The sequence below is a fragment of the Rhineura floridana genome, chromosome 9 (assembly GCF_030035675.1).
Source record: "Rhineura floridana isolate rRhiFlo1 chromosome 9, rRhiFlo1.hap2, whole genome shotgun sequence".
Taxonomy (NCBI): Eukaryota; Metazoa; Chordata; class Lepidosauria; order Squamata; family Rhineuridae; genus Rhineura; species Rhineura floridana.
In genome coordinates, this window is record NC_084488.1 from 61,598,120 (window position 1) to 61,621,791 (window position 23,672).

Here is a 23,672-nt window from a genome sequence, read left to right on the forward strand (position 1 = left end):
CCAACAACATCCATCCATCCATCATCAGATTTATATCCCACCCTCCGTCCCAGTAGGAGCCCAGGACAGCAAACAAAAGCACTAAAAACACTGTAAAACATCATAAAATATTTAAATATATTTAAATATATTAAAACAAAACATCCTTTTTAAAAATGGTTTTGTTGCTGTTGTTATGTGCCTTCAAGTCGATTACGACTTATGGCGACCCTATGAATCAGCAACCTCCAAAAAATCTGTCATGAACCACCCTAGTGACCTCCAATAGCATCTGTCATGATCCACCCTGTTCAGATCTTGTAAGTTCAGGTCTGTGGCTTCCTTTATGGAATCAATCCATCTCTTGTTTGGCCTTCCTCTTTCTCTACTCCCTTCTGTTTTTCCCAGCATTATTGTCTTCTCTAGTGAATCATTTCTTATTATGTGTCCAAAGTACAGTAGGGCCCCACTCATATGGCGGGTTACGTTCTGGACACCCACTGTAAAGCAAAAACCACTGTAAAGCGGAACTCATTGAATAGAATAGTGCACGGTACCAGAAAACTGCTGTAATAGCGGAACAAGTGCCATATGAGTGGGGCTTTAGTCTAATTGCGTCTAATTGAGACCGCTGTATTAGCGAATCGCTGTAAAGAGAAGTGCCATAAAGTGGGGCCCTACTGTATGATAACCTCAGTTTCACCATTTTCGCTTCTAGTAACAGTTCTGGTTTAATTTGTTCTAACACCCAATTATTTGTCTTTTTCGCAGTCCATGGTATGCGCAAAGCTCTCCTCCAACACCACATTTCAAATGAGTTGATTTTTCTCCTACAGTAGGGCCCCGCTTATATGGTGGGATAGGGACCAGGCCCCCGCCATAAAGCGGAACCTGCTGACTATAATGGGTCGCGTCGCGCAAAAATGCTGCAAAATGCCGCAAAATCACAAAATCAGCTTTAAAACGGGGAATTTCCCCTAATTGAAAGCCGCCGCATCAGCGGAATGCCGGAAAACGGAACGCTGTAAAGCGGGCCCCTATTGTATCTGCTTTTTTCACTGTGCAACTTTCACATCCATACATAGAGATCGGGAATACCATGGTCTGAATGACCCTGACTTTGGTGTTCAGTGATACATCTTTGCATTTGAGGACCTTTTCTAGTTCTCTCATAGCAGTCCTCCCCAGTCCTAGCCTTCTTCTGATTTCTTGACTATTGTCTCCATTTTGGTTAATGACTGTGCCAAAGTATTGATAATCCTTGACAAGTTCAATGTCCTCGTCGTCAACTTTAAGGTTACATAAATCATCTGTTGTCATTTCATCTTTTTGACGTTCGGCTGTAGTCTGCTTTTGTGCTTTCCTCTTTAACTGTTAAACTTTAAACTTTTTAACATTTAACTTTTAACTTTTTTAACTTTTATCTTTTAACTTTTAAAAAAAGGTTTAAAAACATATTAAAAAGAATAGACACAGACTGGGATATGGCCTCTACTTTAAAGGCTTGTTGAAAGAGGAAGGTACTAACTAGACACTGAAAAGATAACGGAGATGGAGCCTGTCTAACATTTAAGGGGAGGGAATTCCACAGGGGAGGTGCCACTACACTAAAGGTCTGTTTCCTGTGTTGTTCCTATGTTCCTGATAAGATGCATCTGCAAGAGGCCCTTACCTACAGAGCACAGTGATCGACTGGGTATGTAAGGGGTACGACAATCTTACAGGTATCCTGGTCCCAAGCTGTGTAGGGCTCCGTACACCAAAACTAGAACCTTGAACTTAGCCCGGTACCTAGTAAGTAGCCAGTGCAATTCATTCAGCAGCAGAGTGACATGCTGGTAGTACCCTGCCCCAGTGAGCAGTCTCGCTGCACCATTTTGCACCAGCAGCAGCTTCCGGACCAACCTCAAGAGTAGCCCCACATAAAGCACATTACAGTAATCCAGCATGGAGGTTACCAGTGCATGGACAACAGTGGACAGGCTATCCCAATCCAGAAATGGCCACAGCTGTCTTACCAGCCGAAGCTGGTAAAAGGCACTCCTAGCCACTGAGGTCACCTGGGCCTCTAGTGACAAACATGGATCCAGGAGCACCCCCAGACTATGGACCTGCTCTTTCAAAGGGAGTATGACCCCATCCAAAGCAGGCAACTGACCAATTATCCGAACTTGGGAACCACCAACCCACAGCATCTCTGTCTTGCTAGGATTCAGACTCAGTTTACTGGCCCTCATTCAGCCCATAACTGAGTCCAGGCAATGGTCCAGGGCTTGCACAGCGTCTCCAGATTCAAATGTTACAGAGAAACAGAGCTGGGTATTGCCAGCATACTGCTGACACCTCATCCCATATCTCCTGATGACCACTCCCAAGTGCTTCATATAGTTGTTAAACAGCATGGGGCACAGTATGGTACCCTGCGGTACCCTACAGCACAACTGCCAGGGGGCCAAAAGACAATCACTGAATGCTATTCTCTGAGAACGACCCTGGAGACAGGATCAGAACCACTGTAAAACAGTGCCTCCAACACCCATCTCACCAAGTCGGCCCAGAAGGATACCATCGTCAACAGTATCAAAAGCTGTCAAGAGATCAAGTATGAATAACAGGGTTGCACTCCCCCTGTCCTTCTCCCGATAAAAGTCATCCATCAGGGCCAAGGCAGGTTCAGTCCCATAACCAGGTCTGGACCCAGAATGGGATGGGCCAAGACAATCTGTTTCATCCAAGAGTATTTGCAATTGCTGCACCACAACCCTCTCAATCACCTTCCCTAAGAAGGGGGTATTTGCGACTGGTAGGTAGTTGTCACAAACCAGGGGGTCCAGGGTGGGCTTCTTCAGGAGCAGTCAGATCACTACTTCTTTCAGGGCGGCTGGAACCACTCCCTGCCGCAATGATGCATTGAACACATCCTGGTTCCGCTCAGTCAAACCCCCTCAGCAAGTTTTAATGAGCCAAGAAGGGCAAGGGTCAAGGGGACCTGTTGCTGGCCGCACTGTCGCAAGCACCTTGTCCACATCAGGCCACATCAACTGAAACCGGTCCCAAGAAGTTGCAGCAGACATTGCACTGGACACCTCACTGGGAACTAAATGTGGATGGGACATCAAAATGGCTATGGAGGCAAGCAACTTTACCCTCAAAGTGCCTTGCAAACAATTCACAGTGGGTCTCTGAAGAGTCTAAAACTCCATTTCCTGGAGATGATGTCAGCAGACCCCTGACGATACAGAAAAGCTCCACTGGACGGCTACTTGAGGATGCAATGGTGGCAGAGACGTGGGCCTTCTTTGTCGCCCTCGCCACCACACAGTAGGCATGGTTATGTTTTACTTGTGCCCAATCAGCCTCACAGCACGTCTTTCACCACTTGTGCTCTAGCTGTCGTCCAGCCTGTTTCATTGCCCTTAGTTCACTGGTGTACCAAGGTGCAAACTGGGCTCCATAATGTCGGAGGAGGTGCTCAAGGGCAACCATATCGCTGTTTCACAGTGTGACAAGGGCTTCAACCGGGTCATCTGCTCTATCTACTGGGAACTCGCCCAGGGCATTCAGGAATCCAGTGGATTCCATTAGTCTCCAGGCATGGATCATCTTAATCTGTCCACCACTCCTACAGGGAAGGATTGGAGCCATAAGTCTAAACTTCACTAGGAAGTGGTCTGACCATGACAATGGGGTGACATCCACCCCCTCCTCCATCTGGATCAAAAACCAAGTTGAAAGTGTGCCCTGCCCTATGCATTGGGCCGGTGACTACTTGAGACAGCCCCATGGTCATTATGGAGGCCATGAAGTCCTGAGCTAGAACACCAGAGGCAGCCTCAGCATGGACATTGAAATCATCCAGCACTATCGTTCTGGGCTCCTCCAATACCACAGCCGAGATGGCCTCCACCAGATTTGTTAGAGTAGCTGCTGGGCAGCAGGGTGGGCAGTACACCAGCAGCAACCCTAGTTTACTGTCTCCTTGGCCTCACACCAGGTGCACGCCCTCAAAGCCATCTCCAACACAGAGTGGTTTCCTGGTGATAGAGATGATAGTTCTGTAGACCACAGCAACTCCTCCCCCCCCCATTCCTTCATCCACGATCAAATAATGGATGAGTGTGGTCTTATTGGGTACCAATCTGGTGTTAAACAACAACACACACAGGCCAGGGGGCACAGCAGATGAGCAACAAGGAACCCATCCAGGAGAGGAGTGGGAGCGAGGAACAAGGCGTAGGTAGCCTTGCCTTCATCTTCTATGGTACTTCACCACCTCTGCATGGCTATACCTCCCTCTACCCGTGATCACTGAAATTGGGGTGGCATCACCCATGTTCCTCCTTACTAAGACCCCTCCTAAATACCTAGTATGAACCCAACAAGAGCCCACCAACAAAAAATACTTGAACCAATTATCCCAGTAAACCTCTGCGAGAATTGGGAACAGTCAGAACCACTCAATATCTTTCACACAGGGAACATCTACTCCCCCCCGTCTCAACCCAGGGAGGGCCAGCCTTCTGCCAGTTGCAGACTCTCACTCTGAAGGCATCTGGTGACTGTTTCACTGCACAGATTCTCACCCTGTGCAGGAACCACACATGCGCCATACGCCCTCCCCACTACCAATTTCCCCTAGATTGGTTAAAAAAATAGAAGAGGGTAGCACTCTCGCCCTCAGGACTCCCCAAGGGGTGACCCCCATGAGCGGCAGACCTGCCACCCAAGGGCAGCCAAGCTTTTATGCCCCCTGACCCAGTCAGGAGCTGATGCAAGAGGCTGCAAGATTGACTGCAGCCTCTCTCTGGATTCAGTGTCAGGCAGGGGTTCCCAGTCCTTGCAGCACTTACCAGGGACTTCAGCTGTCTCAAGAGACAGCAACCCAGAGGAGCAAGTAAGCACCCAGATGCTCAGATACTCACAGGGCAGATCTTCTCCAGTTCCCCATGCTATAGCTGTGCTCTAGAGAGCACCAAGTTGGCTGCCCCTGCCCTAGGATATTCCCCTTTCACAAGGAAAATGCAAGGGACTTGTATCAACCCACTCAGTATGAAAGAGAATAGTGCCTTCAACCCTGTATGTTACATTAAGAGGCAATGTACAGAGGGGCAAATCTTCAGAGTTGACCTACCACCCGCAGTACCTCAGGTAATATAGCCTTCACTAGAAGTCAGAGCAAAATGAATGTTCTGCAGCATATGTTTTATTAGTTCAAAGGAGGATCTTCCACACAGATGGCAGGGGTGGGTCCTAGCTTGAGTGCAGTGATGGTAGCATAGAGCATTACTAGGGGAAATGGTTAAGTTAACATTCCTCTCCCAGTCCAAGATGCTCCTGCACATAACTTCCGGCTGTGGTTAACTGGCTGCATCAGCCTCAGGAAATATGCACCCTCCCTGGAAGTCACTGTGGAGCAGCACAATCCTATATGTGTGTACTCAGCAGACATAGGCTACAGGTGTAGAGAACCTTTGGCTCTCCAGATGTGGCTGAACTACAACCCCCATGAGGCTCAGCAAGCATGGTCAGTGGCCAGGGATTATGGGAGTCGTAGTTCAGGAACTTCTGGGGAGGGGCTGCAAAGGTTTCTCATACCTACTTTACTAGACCAGCCTACTAATCGCTTGACAAGGCTTTACTAGACCAACGTACTAATATTATTGCAAAAATCTCACTTTGCCAATGCCATGTACAATCATACATTTCTCCCAAAACTAAGTTTACTAATATTGCCTTGGGTACAGCTCTAGACAAACCATTAAAAAACAGTTTACAGCTATTTAGATTTTCAAAAAATCGTAACTATAACTAAAATATTTTAAAAGATACTGCCAATTCTCCCCTACCCTCATACAACCTACCAATTAATGTTTTTTTTAAGTTTAAAGAAATTAAAGAGTATTTCATTTAGAAACATTCAATATTAATGAAACTGAGGTCATTCATTTTGCTTTTGACTTTCAGGTGTCTCTTGACAGGCCTTGCTGACAGGCCTATACAACTGTTTAAAATATTCTGACTAGCCAGTCACTTCAATAATTATTTTGTACTGCTTTCAATTGTGCTTTTATGTATTATCTTTGTATAGCTAGGTTTGTCTTACAAATATCAGCTGCAGTTGGACTTCAAAGAGTCTCCCAGGAGCACTACATGCTACTTGATGCCTACATAATTTCCCTTTCAGAATCATAATGAAGTAATAACTGCATCTGCTGCCAAAATCCTTGCAAGGTGAGGTAAAAGAGCTGCTTCCCTTAATGACCACTTATGCCCATCTCCAAATCCAAAGTCACCATAATTCACTAAATTATATAGAGAAAGAGGTTGCAAAAGGACAAACAGATTAGGATGGAAGGGGGCACTGCTGGGGAGGGCAAACTCCAGCTCTGGCCAGTTAAAGGCCAGATGACTTCCCCCCTTTATGCCCTTTCTCAATGTCCTACTTGCTTGCATCTCTCCCTCTAGATTTCCTTACCTGAGCAGGCATCAGGAGCTCCCCTTCCTCAGCTTGCCACAACTCCACCACGTTGGGGACAGGATCAATTCCTAGGAGAAAACGAAACAAAAACAAAAAAAGCCCGTTCAATGGCCAACCGCAATTTCAATCGAGGGCAAGAGACGATTTGCTCACCAAGCAAACGTTGTGAGCTGGTGGAGAGCCTCCCCTTGGCTAATGGGCCTTTCTCAGTAAGAGCTGTGCGCAGGCGGTCGGGCTTTGTTTTGTTTAGTCCCTGAGGTAAGAAAAGAGACGCTTCCATATTCAAACGCTTCTACTGCTGCAGCAGGTCACATATGAAAGAAAGGAGGAAGGCAGACCGGGCGCACAAAAGGTGCGCTTGGAGCCAATTTTTACAGGCGAGGGTAAAGATCAGAATAGGGCCGAGTCCTAACAAGGCCGCCTCCTCCTCCTCCAAGCGGTGGCTAGGGAAGGCTGCAGACGGGGCCCGCATCTCCTCTTCGGCACTACGAGCCCGTGCAGCCTGTTACACGGGAGGGAGAGAGCACCACCACGCCAGGGAGGAAAGGACAATGGAAGGAACCCCGCATTGTGCGAACGTTGCCCGTTCTTCTATCCGCTTTATTTACTACCCTGTCACAAGGTCGCAGCCGCCCTTCGCAGCCAAAACGAGCGCACTGTTAAAAGAAAGAAGACACGAAACGAACGACAGAGGAAAGGGAGCTCTCAAGATGAGGCAGGAAGAGGAACAGTGCTCGGTCTTCTCCTCTCGCCTCAGCAGGGCTGGGAACCATTAAGACGGCAACACAGAGCTGCGCTGCTCCTCTCGCAGCACAAAGGGAGGGCAGAGAAACGGCTCTTGGCCAGCCGCTGTTGCCCACGGCCAGGGAGCTGTTTGCGGGTTCCCTCAGCTTTCCCCTTCAGAAACTCACGCTTCCACCACCCAAACAACAAAAAGGTTCACCTCGGCACTGCCGCTTCCTACATCTGCAAAGCCCGCTCCCTTAGAAAAAGGCTGGCTTTGTTTTCTCCCCAAGCCGTTCATCCTTACCTTGGCCCTGCGCTTCTCCCGGGCGAAAGCAGGGCACGAGGACCTGAAAGACGCCAAGCAGGAGGTTCATGGCCGTGACTGTGCGGCAGTAGCTGCTTTGCAGCGGGTAGCGCAGCCCCGTCATGCTGCGGCTGCTGGCTGGCTGCTCGCTTGCCTGGCTTCGCTGCTCAGGCTCTGAGCTGGCTGGCGGAGGTACAGCTGTTGCTGTGGTGGCGGCCGCCGCCTCCCTGCGCTCTGCGCGTGTGTGCGACAGAGATAGGGAGGAAGAGAACGCCGCGCTGCACAGGGTGGAACATTGTCAATGAGAATGCAGCCTTCCCCTCCTCGCTGGGCTCCGCCCGCAGGAGGCGGCAGCGGCGGCTCTTCCCCAGAGCACTTGCAGAGCGCATGGAAGGCAAGCCAGGCCGATGCACAAGGAGAACGGCGGGGCCCGTAAGAGGGGCGAGGCCCTCCGTAGGCAGAGGGGGGGCACGGCTTTAAGCCCCTTAGTGAAGGACCGCTGCGCTGCAAAAGGAGACTAAGCCCCCCAGCGCAGTTTTCGCAAGCTGTGTTGGGGGAGAGGGAAGACATTTCTGCCAACCGTTATCCTCTGCAAAAGCTGAATTTATTTGTCCAGAACATTTGTGATTGTTTGTGTATTATATTTTCCCTCCAACGACCTCAGGGTGGCTTGGATTATAAACCTTAAAAAGTTCTCCACCCTTTCCCAACCATTTTATACGCACAATCATCCTATGAAATAAGGTTAGGCTGAGAGAGAGACACTAGTCTGAGATCACCCAGTCGTGGCTGCGTCTGCAATCCAATATACGTCTACTCAAAAATAAGCTCCTTGGGTTCAATGGGACTTACTCCCAGATAAGTGTGTATTGCATCCTGAGTCTCGAGTCTAAGGCCTTAATTAGTCCAGCACTTTAACCACTATTGTAGCACCGGCTTTCTGAATTGGAATGCAGTGGCTCTTCTAAGGCATGTAGCTGTGAACTGTAGGAAGAAAGGTTCTGAATTAGATGGACTTTGGGTTTGACTGCGTGAGGCCTCCTTACATTATTCTGTTAGAGCGCAACACAATATAGGGTCTTCTTGTGGCATCTTAAAGACAGGGTGCATCTAGTCCACAAACGTTTCTGCCTTCTTAAGGGAAACATAACACAATCTATTGTTTTTGCTACAACAAACTAAGGCAAAACAATGTATCCAGATTTTAACTGACTCCAGATAACATGTTGGCTGTTTCTTATCTCTATGAACATGGGGCCTATAAATGTACAAGCACAGGGGGACTTGTTTGGGAACATGTGTGGCATGCATGTAAAGAAACATTCTCCCTAGTTGATGCATTAACTACTTGCAGGCTAATGCCATTGAATTAAAAGAAACTTACTGGCTGTTTAGTGTAACAGCTCTAGAATGCAAATACCAAGTGCAAATAACACATTAGAGGCAATGCTTTATGACAGCAGTTCTGCAGTAAAATAAGTCCCTGGCTGTTCATTATTCTAGTTTCACACAGGATCAAAACTCATATAAAAACTGAAACAATAATACCTCCTACAGATCTAACTAATAAATCCTATAATTTTCAGAATGTGTATAAACTAGTATGTCAGCAAAGCTGATGGGTACATTTAAAAAAAACACAGCAAACAAGTATCATTCCAACAGGTTACACTTGGACAGCATTAGTCCATTTAAGAATGAAATATTCTTAAAAGGGGATCTTTCAGTGTTTCCATCTTCACACCAGCCAATGTGGTTACACTGAAAGAGCAGAAACAGGACTGGACAGAAAATATGAGAGAGAAAAGCAGATCCAATTAAGTCTAGTAAAATAACTCTTTTACTTAAACATGCCACATTTCATTTGATTTCCATTCTAGAAATCAGCCTATTTACTCCCAACTTGAGGCTTGTCTTTCTTTCTGTAGTTTTGTCTTGAGTAGAATTGCCCCCTTTTCTCTTTCCATCTCCTCCCATAGCCTCTTATTCATCTATAAGTGGGTGGGTAGGGCCAGAGGCAAAAATCGGCAGAGCTATGGTTGTGACTCTTACCTTTGTGCAAAAGGCTACATACCAGAGGTACAGGAGTCAGATGTGCATATACTTACATAAACAGACACCCCTTCATTATTGTAGTTCAAAGGCGCATTCCACCCAGGCAAAGCCACTTGAGGAGAGCATGAGCAAGGCCAATGACAAGAGTCTGTAGGGGCAGATGGAGAGATCTGGAGTGTCACATTTAACCCTACTTGAGGTTCTGTACCCCTGATCAGTAAACTCCACAATATTAAAGCCAGATACATGCTCCAGAGCACAGAAGTAGGTAGGCAGGCTCCCAACACCAAGTTCCATTGCTCTCTTGAACAAGCAGTGTCTCCCTTTCTTAGATCATGGATAACTGCTAGTTTGTTGTTATTTAAATTCAGCATTCAGAGATTTAACTAATACCGTTCAGATAACCCTGAATACCATGGACTGCAAAAAAAAGACAAATAACTGGGTGTTAGAACAAATTAAACCAGAACTATCATTAGAAGCTAAAATGATGAAACTGAGGTTGTCATTCTTTGGACACATAATGAGAAGACATGGTTCACTAGAAAAGATAATAATGCTGGGAAAAACAGAAGGGAGTAGAAAAAGAGGAAGGCCAAATAAGAGATGGATTGATTCCATAAAGGAAATCACAGACCTGAACTTGTAAGATCTGAACTGGGTGGTTCATGACAGATGCTCTTGGAGGTCGCTGATTCATAGGGTCGCCATAAGTCATAGTCGACTTGGAGGCACACAACAATAACAACAACATGGAAAGAGAGAATCCTGGGAAAGGTGGTGCTTAGGTTTTCTTTCTTTTTTTAAAGTGGAAGAAAATTCATCAGAAACACCCAAAATGGGGGAAGGGAAGAGGAAAGCATGAAAAAGCAAGTATTGTTTTGTTCCAAGATATATTAGAATATGGATTGTTTTTATTCAATGCAGAATTGCTTAGTATTGTTACATATTTCTTGGTTATTATTTTATTATTACATGTATTTGTATCAAAGCTTTTGTTAAAGGTATTTCAAATGCATATGTGATTTTTAAAATGCAGAAGAATAGAAATAAGTACAGGGGTAGTCATACAATAAGGTACTTAGAAATGTTGTAAGACCTAATTCATATTTAAGTAAACTAGACTTGCATAAAAATATTCCAATTAAATCAGTAGGACATATGCATACCATCATCCTCTAATGAACACAAAACTTTGCTTTTCATTACGTTCATATATATATATATATTAATATATATTATATAATATATATTAATTTTCCTTTTTAAAATGCATCCACTATTTGTCAAGAGAAATGGTTCATTCTATATATTTTTAAAAATCACTTTGCTTCAGGGGGTTTCCTCCAGTGAACATAGAAAAATTCCTGAGTTCTTTTGGTTTTTGTATAGTAGAATGTATAGCAAACATATGGATGTTTCTACCAAGTCTTAGGGATTCCCCTAACTGATTGTGGAAGCTTAGCTTCATCAAGGAAGCCACAGTTTGCAGGCTAATTACTTTTCCCCAGCCTAAAAGAGAGTCCCAATTTGTATACACCTGCTGCAAAAGCCACTTCCCTATTATGCAGTTTCACATCTCTGAAGGACTAACTTACATGTTACTTTAACAACATAATTAGCAATCATGTCCTGACTGTTTTGAAATGAAATACCAGGCAGGAAGGCCCCCAAGTGATCATCAACTGCTATCTTGGTACAACCCCCCCATTGGCAACTAGAATGTAGGGGGGAACCCCCAATGACATAATTTTTCCTAATGCTAATTGCCACATGGGGGAGGGGGATTTTTACTGGGAACACAGGAGGGGTTGGAAGGCTTAAATCACACCTCCCTATGCACCATGGCACCAGTGATAATCACCTTCCCGTTTTTTATTTCAAAACATCCTGGACATAATTTCTAACAAATTGTTAATGTAAAGTGTAGTTATGCCCTCAGTGTGTGATTGAAGCACTCACATAGCCTGGGATATTGTGTCACTGGTCATCCATGTATTTTATGTTTGTTTAAAAACATACATCCCATGTTTCCATTACATTAGTGTCCACAGCAGCAAACATCAAATTCCAAAACAAAACAGAAATCAGCTATAATATAAAAATCCAGTGTCAAATGGACAAGCAGTAGCACTGCAGCAAGGCAACTAAAACTAATAGTAATGATCCACCAATGGTTTCAGGGAACATAAGAACAGTTTGCTGGATCAGGCCAATGGCCCATCTAGTCCAGCATCCTGTTCTCACAGAGGCCAACCAGTTGCCCCAAACCCACAAGCAGGACCAGAGTGCAAAGAGCACTCTCCCCTCCTGAAAGTTCCAGCAACTGGTATTTGGAAGCATACTGCCTCCAACTATAGAGGCAGAGCATAGCGATCATGGCTAGTAGCTATTGATAGCCTAATCCTCCATGAACTTGTCTAAGCCTCTTTTAAGCCACCCAAGTTGGTGGCCATCACTGCTTCTTGTGGGAGCAAATTCCATAGTTTAACTATGTGCTGCGTGAAGTACTTTCTTTCGTCTGTCCTGAGTATTCCAACACTCAACTTCATAGGATGGTCACAAGTATTATTAGTATTATGAGAGAAAAACTTTTCTCTATCCACTTTCTCCATGCCATGCATCATTTTTATACACGTATATCATATCACCTCTTACTTGCCTTTTCTCTAAACTAAAAAGCCCCAAATGCTGCAACCTTTCCTCATAGAGGAGTCACTCCCTTATCATTCTGGTTGCCCTTTTCTGATCTTGTTCCAGCTCTACAATATTATTTTTGAAATGAGGTGACCGGAACTGTACACAGTATCCCAAATACAGCCACACCATAGATTTCTGTAGCAGCATTATGATATCAGCAGTTTTATTTTCAATACCCTTCCTAATGATCCCTAGTATGGAATTTGCCTTTTTCACAACTGCCACACACTGGGTTGGCATCTTCATCAAGCTATCCATTATGACCCCAAGGTCTCATTCCTGGTCAGTCACCACCAGTTCAGACCTTGTGAGCTCATATGTGAAATTAAGATGTGTAGATATGTATGCATAACTTTACACTTGTTTATAATGAATTCCGTTTGCCATTTTCACCTGACACCTAAAAAGGAGCTAAGAAGTGAGGCTGAGAAGTAAGAAAGTTCAGAGTTGGAAAAGACACTGAGAATTCAACCTGCAACTCATTTGTAGTTTCATATGGGAGAAAGCAGTTCCCTAACCCCCACCCTGAATACCCTGGCTCGGACCATTTAAGATTTTAAAGGTAAAACCCAGAATTCTGAATTGTGCCAAGAAAGAAACAGAAAGCCTGTGACCAACACTGCGAGACACAATCATTGCAGCACATGCTCATTTTTTAAATTGTTCTGAGAAACAATATAACCAAATGTATAACCCTTCCCAAGAGGAGTTTACAAAGCATACAAGACTTTTACATTTCATTATTTGAGCATATAGTATCACAATAACCATGTCATTTAAGCTACACTTGGCAGTTAGTCATTTTCAATGGTATATTCGCAGCACATGCTAGTTAGTACCAGATTGCTGTATCCTGAGAAAGTTACTTATCATAGAAGTCCGATGTATACTGTGTGGCAGTAATCACCAAGGTGTATATGACTGTGACACACACACCATTCTACTGATGCCTCTGCCCTTGCTGTTTTCCCTTCTTCCTTCCTGTTCTAACCTGGCCTGGCTGGTGGGAACAACCAAAAGGTGAAAAGAAAGAATCCTTCTCTGAAAAGTCTCTGCTGAGCAACAGATAGATACGCAAAAACCTTACTCTCCTGAAAGACAGGATAACAACTGCCCTTAACCAAATGAGGCCCAATCCCTTCTTTCTTGTCTTCCACCTTATGTCTGACAATTAGCCACAGGAGGTATAAGCTCACAACAGGCTGAGGTACTTAATGATGGAAAATGTCTTAAAGAATGTCATTTATAACATGAAAGATATCCAGACAGGAATCCACATTTAGCAACATTCCTAAGGTAATCCAGAAGGAATTGCTATTATCTAGGTTCTACCTTCATAGTTCCTACCTTCTGCCTCTACCTGAAACTGACCAACTTTATGAGCTGTGCTAGAACCTCTCCTGCTGGCTGCATGGTAATAAGTTGTGCTATCAGCTGTGGTCCAGCAAAAGAGGAGGCCATAATGAGAAAAGAAGTGCGCACAGCCCCCTATCCACATACAGTAATGGTGATGTACAGATCAAGTGCTGTGCAGGGTAGCTTCATAACTGAAGAAGATTTCATCCATAAAATCTAACAGAACATCTAATTTAGGAATTTTCTGTGTACTTGGACCCACAATCTTGGGAGATGAATAGAAGCCACATGGAATGGAATACTGTTTTACAGCTAATAATGAATTTGCTACAATTTTATAATGTCCATAGATTTAGACCATATTATCATCTTAGGAAGGTACACACACATTGAAGGTTACCTATTCACAAAAGGCATGAGAAAAAATACACCTTCTGCTTGCAAAACAGTTAGCTTCTTGTCTAGTGCCTTCTGCAAAGCATACAGCATTGGGCGAGCCTTAAAAAACTCAGGTATGACTCCCTGTTGAATAGCAAGGTGAATTTTCCACTCCTTAAGTAAACCTCAGTTGACTAAATACTGAGTCATGCTTTGTACGTAATGGTTGCACTCCATCTGACAATGCCTGGAGAGCCAGCCAGTTCAATTGCAAATGTTTGAGTCAGCCATGCTCTTAAAGAGTCTACTGAACATCTTTGAAATCAATAATTAAAGAGTGTTCTTTTGTCTCCATGGTAAATATCTGCTTGCAGTTTCCCCAATAATTGCACAATGTGTCAGGTATAAGAAAAGAATGGAGTATTTTGCTGAGTATAACAACAGGCAAAGCCTATGGTGCCACTGTAAATGCTGCTCTTTATCTAACAATACACATACCGAAACCCATTCAATGTGTATCAATATGCAGTATGGTGATATCATTGACAGTTCCAGTAACTCATGCAAGGCCACTGTTATGAGCCGAGAAAGACAAATTGTTCTGTTCACCATGAAATTGTCCTTGTCCCTACCAATCATAGGTGTTCCCTTTCTCTACAGTTGCAAACACATTCTAGAAAATCTGACCAGTGACTGTCCAAGGAGCAGAAACACTGACCACATTGCTGATGGCTTCCCTGATGGCTACGCTTATTATTGTAAACAAATACATAGTCAGTGTCACTGCATAAAGCAATTGAAGCAGTGCACAAGATAAAAACCAAATAAAGCTCACAAACACAAGCTCTAACAAATGTTAAATGCTGAAAACAATAAAACCATCTGTACAAACTCTAAAAACAACAAAACAATGTAATCATTATAACATTAATCATTCCATAAATGTCTGGGTTATACCTAAGGGAAAGTCTTTCCAACAAAAATGCCTTCAGTAGGCACCTAAACATCATCACGCTAGGCGCTTGTCTGATTTCTGCTGGAAATTGATTCCAGAGAGCTGGAGCTGCAACACTAAAAGCCCAGTTTCTAATACAGGAGAAGCACACCTCTGGGTGAAACAGAATCCTCACACAAAATGCCATCGTGGGTGCATCTGTGATACTGAGGCTGGAGACTTACTCTATCCATTTCCTGGCTGTTGTGAATACATCTCCGACTGTACCACCAATACGCTCCCTTCAACCCCACAACACACTGCATGCACTTCATCCCAGTAAGCGTAGGACTCAATGGCTTAGCCTGGTGCAGCCAACCTACTCCCCGCCCCAGTCATCTCTACAACATGGATGATGGATTCAACGATGGAAGAAGCTGAAAAGGATTGAGAGTGCAGGGGGGGAAAGAGTTGTGTTATATCCCTTTCATGGCCTATTCTCTCAAGAGGGGTAGCTAGCACCAAAAAGAACTGAAACAGAGTAGCCACAAAGTTGTACATTGTGCAAAGAGTCTCCAGCAAATTCCAGCTACTTGACAGGGAGGCTGCCAGAAAGCACGAACACCAGCCCACAAATGTTTAGGAGGGCCAAAACAGACCCCAAACCAGAGGAGGAACCATAGCACAGTGGTAGAGCAGACACTTTGCATGTCAAAAGTCCCAGGTTCCATCCCTAGCATTTCCAGTTAAACAAAATGCCAACAATTCATCAGGAGCATGGCTAGGATGGGAAAGACTTCCCTCTGAAACCCTGCAGGGCTGCTGCTTGTCAGAGGAGATGGTATTGGACTAGCTGCACTATCCTACAGTGGACTCATTGTAAGATATTTTGCTATGTTCCTTGAGTGGGAGGATTTCTATTTTCTTCCTGTCCCACATGCACTCAATTTGTTTTGTCTTGTTCTTTGTTATTAAATTCAGGGCTCTCTGGGCCATTGGGAGTGACATTACCAGAGCCAGTGCTCCACAGGTAAGATCAGATCAAAGGTCCCTCATGTCCAGCATAGTGACCAGACATGTTCCTCTGGAAAGTTCACAAGCAGGATATGAAGGTATTCAGCCCTCTCCAGATATTTCGTGGCACACAGCCTCTACAAATGGAAATTCCACAAAGGTGATCCAATTAACATAGGGTACTTGAGCTTTCAACAAGCTTTCAACAAGTTACCTCAGCAAAGACTCCTGAGCAAGCTTAGGGGTGATGGAATAAGAGGGAGGTCCTCCTGTGAATCAGGAATAGTCTGGGAAACAGAAAGCAGAGAGGAGGAATAAATGGAGAGTTCTCCCAATGATGTAGAAATTGGAGTCCCCCAGGATTGGTACTGGGATCTGTGCTTTTGAACTTGTTCATACATGATATAGAGTTGGGGTGAGCAGCGAACTGGCCAAGTTTGCTGATGATACTAAATTGTTCAGGGTGGTTAAAACAAAAAGGGATTGCAAAAAGCTCTGAAAGGACCTCTCCAAACTAAGTGAATGGGCAGTAAAACGGCAAATGAATTTCAATGCAAACAAGTGTAAAGTTATGCATATTTGAACACAAAATTAATTTCACATATATGCTCATGGGATTGACTGAACTGGCATTGACTGACCAGGAATGGGACCTTGGGGTTGCAGTGGATAGCTCAATGAAAATGTCAACCTAGTATGTGGCAACTGTGAAAAAGGCAGATTCCATGCTAGGGGTCATTAGAAAGGGTATGGAAAATAAACTGCCGATATGCTGTTATACAAATCTATGATGCAGCCGCATTTGGAATACTGCATACAGCTCTGGTCACCTCACCTCAAAAAGGAAATTGTGGACCTGGAAAAGGTTCAGAAAAGTGCAACCAAAATGATCAAGGGGATGGAACAACTCCCCTATGAGGAAAGGTTGCAGCATTTGGGGCTTTTTAGTTCAGAGAAAAGGCAAGTAAAGTTGTGACATGGTAGAAGTGTATATAATTATGCCTGGCATGGAGAAGTGGATGGCGAAAAGTTTCTCCCCCTCTCTTAGAACTCATGGACATCCCACGACGCTGAATGTTGGAAGATTCAGGAGAGACAAAAGAAAGTACTTCTTCACACTGTACATATTTAAACTATGGAATTTGCTCCCGCAAGAGGCAGTGATGGCCACCAACCTGGATGGCTTTAAAAGAGGATTAGAGAAATACATTGAAGAAAAGGGTATCAGTGGCTACTAGCCACAATTTTATTTATTTATTTATTTAATTAGATTTCTAAACTGCCCTATAGCTTTCTAGCTCTCAGGGCGGTGTACAAAAGGTAAAAACAGATTAAAATACAATAAACATGATAACAATACACTGTAAAATATAGAAACAAAATCAAGACAAAGACAAATTAAAATAAAATTAAATTAAAATGCCTGAGCAAAGAGGTAGGTCTTTACCTGGCGCCAAAAGGATAACAAAGAAGGCGCCAGGCGTATCTCATCAGGGAGGGCGTTCCATAGCTCGGGGGCCACCACTGAGAAGGCCCTAGTTCTGGTTATTACTCTCCGGGCCTCCATATGCGTTGGAACCCAGAGAAGGGCCTTCGATGTCAAACGTAGTGAACGGGCAGGTATATAGCGGGAGAGGCGTTCCACCAGGTATTGCGGTCCAATGCCGTTAAGGGCTTTATAGGTAAGAACCAACACTTTGAATCTGGCCCGGAAACATATTGGTAGCCAGTGCAGCTGGGCCAGGACAGGGGTTATATGATCATATTTTTTAATCCCAGTAAGAACTCTGGCCGCAGCATTCTGAAGCATTCTGAAGTTTCCAAACCGTCTTCAGAGGTAACCCTACATAGAGTGCATTACAGTAGTCCAATCTAGAGGTTACCAGAGCATGGATAACTGTGGCAAGGTTCTCCCTGTCCAGATAGGGTCGTAGTTGGGCTACCAGCCGAAGCTGGTAGAACGCGTTCCGTGCCACCGAGGCTACCTGAGCCTCCAGAGACAGGAGCGGATCTAATAAGACCCCCAAACTACGGACCTGCTCCTTTAGGGGGAGTGTAACCCCATCTAGGGCAGGTCGGACATCAGCCATCTGGGCAGAGAGCTCCCCCACCAACAGCATCTCAGTCTTGTCAGGATTGAGTCTCAGTTTATTAGCTCTCATCCAGTCCATTATCGCGGCCAGGCAGTGATTTAGTACATCAACAGCCTCACCTGAAGAAGATGAAAAGGAGAAGTAGAGCTGTGTATCATCAGCATATTGCTGGAAACGCACTCCAAATCTCCTTATGACCTCACCCAGCGGCTTCATATAGATATTAAAAAGCATGGGGGACAGAACCGAACCCTGCAGGACCCCATATTGGAGTACCCAGGGATTCGAGTAATGCTCCCCAAGCACCAGCTTCTGGAGACGATTCTCGAGGTAGGAGCACAGCCACTGCCAGGCAGTGCCTCCAAGTCCGCAAGCCGCTCCAGAAGGATACCATGGTCAATGGTATCAAAAGCCGCTGAGAGATCTAGGAGAACCAACAGAGTTACACTCCCTCTGTCTCTCTCCCGACAGAGATCATCATACAGGGCGACCAAGGCTGTTTCTGTACCAAATCCCGGCCGAAAGCCCAATTGAAATGGATCCAGATAATCAGTTTCATCCAAGAGAGCCTGGAGCTGGCGAGCGACCACACGCTCTAAAACCTTGCCCAGGAGGACTTCCGGGAAGGGTGACTTCGCTTGTGCCTGCTTTTGGGACGGGCTCCCGCCTCAAAAGAAGCTTATTCAGATATATATCAGTCAGAACATTTTTTTTTTTGACTGATGAAATTTCTCCCGGGCAGGGAGAAACGTAGAGATCAACCTCAAAAGCCTGTTTTTGTTGGGAGGACTGGATTTCATTAATTTATGAGATAAGGTCCAGCCAACAATGCCGGACGGACTTCCGAACAAGCTCTATCTGTTTAAGCGATACGTTTATCTTTTCTTTAAAGAGAGAACGGACTAACAGGCAAGCACCCTTCTTTCTATTATTTTTTTTACTTGGTTTAAATTGTTGCAGCCAAAGGAGATTTGTCAGATTGATCGGCTTTGGACAACTTCTGGGTGAGCTATAACTCTTCTCTGTTATTCACGAAATTAACAGCTTATCTCTGTTTCTGTCGCAAAAAGCTGTCCTGGAAGTGCATTCTAAAGATATAAACAGAAGAGGGATTTCTATTCCTGATTTCTATTCCGAGGAATATTATATTGTCTGGGACTATTCTCTTTTTGGTCTATTTTATTTTGACGAATCTGCTTCTTCACGACGCCACTAGCTGTTTTGATGCTGGGAACTAAATTTGTTTTGCATTCTTGAACATAGAGAGATAAGGCAGGCTGCTCTGTTTATACTGTGATGTCATCAAGCCTGGAATATTAACCCAATTGTTGCTGAAATAAGAAGTGGTTCTTCTTTATTTTTGTTTTGCTTTGTTTTCGTGGTTTTAAAAATGGCAATCAAGAAAGTGGCTGAGAATCTGGAAGTAACTATGTTTCAGAAAATAATGGATGAGATTGAGATAACGAAACAAACCCTGCGACAGGGTAGTAAGGAGCTGAAAATTGAACTGAGCAAAATGACGCAGGAGCTTAAAGAAATAGGGGATCCTGTGAGAGAGGAGAATGAGATCAGAGATGAGAAAAGAAAAAATAAAGGGAAGATACAAGCCCTGGAGATTGGAACAAATGTGGAATTGGAAAAAGATCTGGAGTTTATGGATTTTAGAAATAAAATCTACTGTTTGGAATTTAACGTTATCTCTGAAGAAATTAATGAAGATATTAGAGATAAAGTTATCAATGGCTTGGATAATCTCTTGGACTGGAATGACGTGATGGAGTTTGATATAGAGAAAATCTATGGAATTAACTGCAGCCATGTGACAATGGAAAAACTCTCAAGAGATGAGCCAGTGCATTTTGTAAAAAAGAAGAACAGAGATATGACTTTACAACAGTATTTCAGCAACTTATTCAGAATGGATGGCAAGAAAATATTTGGGATAGAGGAAATTCCCATCAGACTCTTATTATATGACTATGGCTACGACAGCAAGATTATTATGGAATACTGATAATGGAAGATTGGACACTGAAATTACTGGACTTAACAGGACTATTGAAGATGGAAGATGGAACTAATAGGGATAATGGAATAATGGCTATTGAAATTATTGAACCTAACAGATTTTGATGAGATGGATTAATCGAAATGTTTATTTGGACTATGGTTATGACAATAAGATTATTATAATTATTAACGAGATGGATTAATTGACATGTTTATTTGGAGAAAAATTGATAGATATATTTCTTAAAGAATTGAAACCTTTCTTTGACTTTTTGTGGAAAGAATAAAGTAATGTTTATGAGATTTGATGATTAATTAAGATAACTACTGGAGGAAAGTGATTTTATAATATGATTTAAGAGACAGGATTGTTATATATTGTAGACCTATAACTGATTTGATCTGTGACAAATGGGAAGTCAATATTTTATTTTTTTTGTTTAATTATTTTTGTTTTGTTTTGTTTTTTGTCTTTGAATGTTTTATGATTTTGTTTTGTATGTTTTATGAAAATTTGAATAAAAATTATTGTAAAAAAAAAAAAACCTTGCCCAGGAATGGGATATTTGCTACCGGTCTATAGTTGTCAAAATTTTCAGGGTCCAAGGAGGGTTTTTTTAGGAGCGGTTTCACCACCGCCTGTTTCAGACTAAGTGGTACCACTCCCTCTCGTAGAGAGGCATTAATCACCTCCTTGGCCCATCCGGCTGTTCCATTCCTGCCAGCTTTTATTAGCCACGAGGGGCAAGGGTCCAGGGCAGACATGGTCGCCTGCACCTGTCCAAGCACCTTGTCCACATCCTCGATCGAGCTGTACCAACTGAAACTCATCCAATAAAACAGGACACAACTGTGCTCTGGACACCTCATTAGGGTCAACTGCTACAATATTGGAGTCAAGCCCCCGGCGGATGTTCGTGATCTTATCTTGGAAGTGTCTCGCAAACTCATTACAGCGGGCTATTGATGGTGTTCCTGCGTTCTGGGGACCAGAATGTAAAAGTCCCCGAACAACTTTATAAAGCTCCGCTGGGCGGTTAGAAGATGACTGAATGGTGGCAGCAAAGTACTGCTTCTTTGCTGCCCTCACCGCCTTCACATAGAGCTGGGTAGAGACCTTCACAAGTACAAGACCACAGCCGTCGGGAGTTCGTCTCCATTTGGACTCAAGCCGTCTCCTTTCTTGCTTCATCACTCTTAGCTCTGGGGTAAACCATGGAGCCAATTGAGCTCTGCAAAGGAGAGGGCGCATTGGGGCGATTGTGTCAGCTGCCCAGGTCATTTCCGTATTCCACAGATTGACCAGGGTTTCGACAGGAGCGTCAGTTTTATCAGCCGGAAAACTCCCTAGAGCCTTCTGAAAACCCTCAGGATTCATTAGTCTCCGGGGACGGACCATCTTAATTGGTCCTCCACCCTTGCAGAGGGAAGAACACATTGTCAGTCTAAACCTCAATAGGCGGTGGTCTGACCATGACAAAGGAATAGATGTAAAATCCCTCACTCCCAGATCACCATCCCCTAATCCAGTGGCAAAAATCAAGTCTAGAGTATGCCCCGAAATATGCGTAGGGCCAATAGCAAATTGAGACAGCCCCATGGTTGTCATGGAGGCCATGAAGTCCTGAGCCGCCCCAGACAAAGCGGTCTCGGCATGAATGTTGAGATCCCCCAATACCAAAAGTTTGGGGGATCGCAACACCAAACCCGTGACCACCTCCATCAGCTCAGTTAGGGAGGCTGTTGGGCAGCAGGGTGGACGGTACACCAACAGTATTCCCAGTCTGTCTCGTTGACCCAACGCAATATGAAGGCACTCCAGACCATTAGCCACCTGGATAGGGTGCCTAACAAGAGGGATTGAACTTCTATAGACCACAGTGATTCCCCCTCCCCGACCCTCGGACCTTCCCAGATGCTGAACCGAATACCCAGGTGGGCATAGCTGGGAGAGATTAATGCCTCCCAGATAGCTCACCCAGGTTTCAGTAATAAACGCCAGATCGGCCACCTCATCCACAATTAAATCTTGGATGAGGGAGGTTTTATTATTTACCGATCTGGCATTAAGAAGCAGCAACTGGAGATCCGAGGGTTGGCTGATAGAACTACCAGCAATCCTGTGGGTGCGGGGAGGACCGGAACACGGTACAGCCACCAATTGTCTGGGCCGAGTTCCCCTAAACTGGCATGTCCTCCTCACAACACCATACCTCCATTGCCCGTCACTACGCTAATAGGGGCCCCCTCTGGTCCTCCCTCCCCACACCCTATCCTCCCGCCCAGGCACATAATAAAAATAAAAATAAAATAAACAACAAAACTCATAATCTATACACAATCACACCCACACTCATACAAACCACTCATACCACCAAACAACAACAATGACGATGGTTGGCAAACAACAATAGCAGTAGTCGTCACAACACGGGCCCAAAGACGGTAAAGGGTCCAAAAGCAATGAATACAATGAATGGAGCCAACCCGGAAAGCAATGGCTATGCTCTGCCTCCATAGTTGGAGGCAGTATGCTTTCAAATACCAGTTGCTGGAACCTGCAGGAGACGAGAGTGCTCTTTGCACTCGGGTCCTGCTTGTGGGTTTGGGACAACTGGTTGGCCAGTGTGAGAACAGGATGCTGGCCTAGATGGGCCATTGGCCTGATCCAGCAGGCTGTTCGTCTGTTGTTATGTATCATGTGTAGTAGCCATTGATAGACTTATCTTCCATGCACTTTTAAAGCAATCTAAACCAGTTGCCATCATCACTGCATCTTGTGGCAGCAAACACCATAAATTAATATGCATCACCTGAATAAGTACTTAATTTTGTTAGTCCTGAATCTAATGCTAACTATTTTTATTGGATGATAAGAAACATCTCTCCCCACTAGGGTTGCCAGGTTCTTGCAATCATGCAATCCTGCTTAGGATAGGTAAAACTGACCGAGGGAGGGAGAGCTGGAGTGGGCAGGGGAGGAGGAAGAAGGAAGAGGGGGGAGGAGGAAGGGAGAGGAGAGGGGAAAGAGGGGAAAAGCAGGTTTGATCATTTGCATGCTTATAGAGTTCAATGGTATTTACTTCCGTGCAATCATGCTTAAGATAGGTAAAACTGACCATGGGGAGGAAGAAGGGGAAGGAGGGAATTGGAAGGGGATGGGGAGGGAGGGGCGAAGGAAGGGGGAGGGAAAGGGCAAGGGGGAGGGGATAGGAGGGAGAAGGGTGTGTGGGTTTGATCTAGGGTTGCCAGGCTCAGGGCCTGAGAATGATTCTGTATCTTTAAGAGAAGATAAAATTCAGCCAAGTACAGGTTTTCTTGCAACACTAATGGGAAAAACCACAAGGGGAATTTCTCCCTTCCCCCTGCACAACTTTTAAAGATAGAGAGGACCTCTTGGTTGCCAGGCCTGGCTTCCATGACGTCTTGTGTATCTTTAAAAGTTATGCAGGGGGAAGGGAGAATTCCACCTTGTGGTTTTTCCCATTACAGAGTTGCAAGAACACCTGCACTTGGCTGACTTTCTCTTCCCCTAAAGATACAGGATCAGTCTCAGCCCATGAACCTGGCAACCCTGCTCCTCATCCTTTTCTTCCAAATAAATTTGTAAAATAACCCAGATGGCTTCAAAACCTTGACTGACTC

The 23,672-nt window shown here is 44.5% G+C and overlaps 1 protein-coding gene across 8 annotated transcripts in view; it reads right to left on the reverse strand.

Annotated features, from left to right (window-relative positions):
* TMEM131L (transmembrane 131 like) overlaps nt 1-7,820 on the reverse strand; it is a 111,215-nt gene extending 103,395 nt beyond the window's left edge. For 3 of the 8 annotated variants that reach the window (XM_061584566.1, XM_061584565.1, XM_061584562.1), the window contains exons 1-2: nt 6,611-7,017; nt 6,455-6,525 (exon numbers count right to left, since the gene is read on the reverse strand). In XM_061584566.1, the coding sequence (XP_061440550.1) occupies nt 6,455-6,525; nt 6,611-6,737 (198 nt within the window). In that variant the 5' untranslated portion in view covers nt 6,738-7,017. Of the gene's footprint in view, nt 1-6,454; nt 6,526-6,610; nt 7,022-7,487 lie in introns of those variants that run through there. The other 5 variants (XM_061584564.1, XM_061584559.1, XM_061584560.1 and 2 more) reach the window with 4 other exon arrangements.
* Between the last annotated feature and the right edge of the window lie 15,852 nt (nt 7,821-23,672).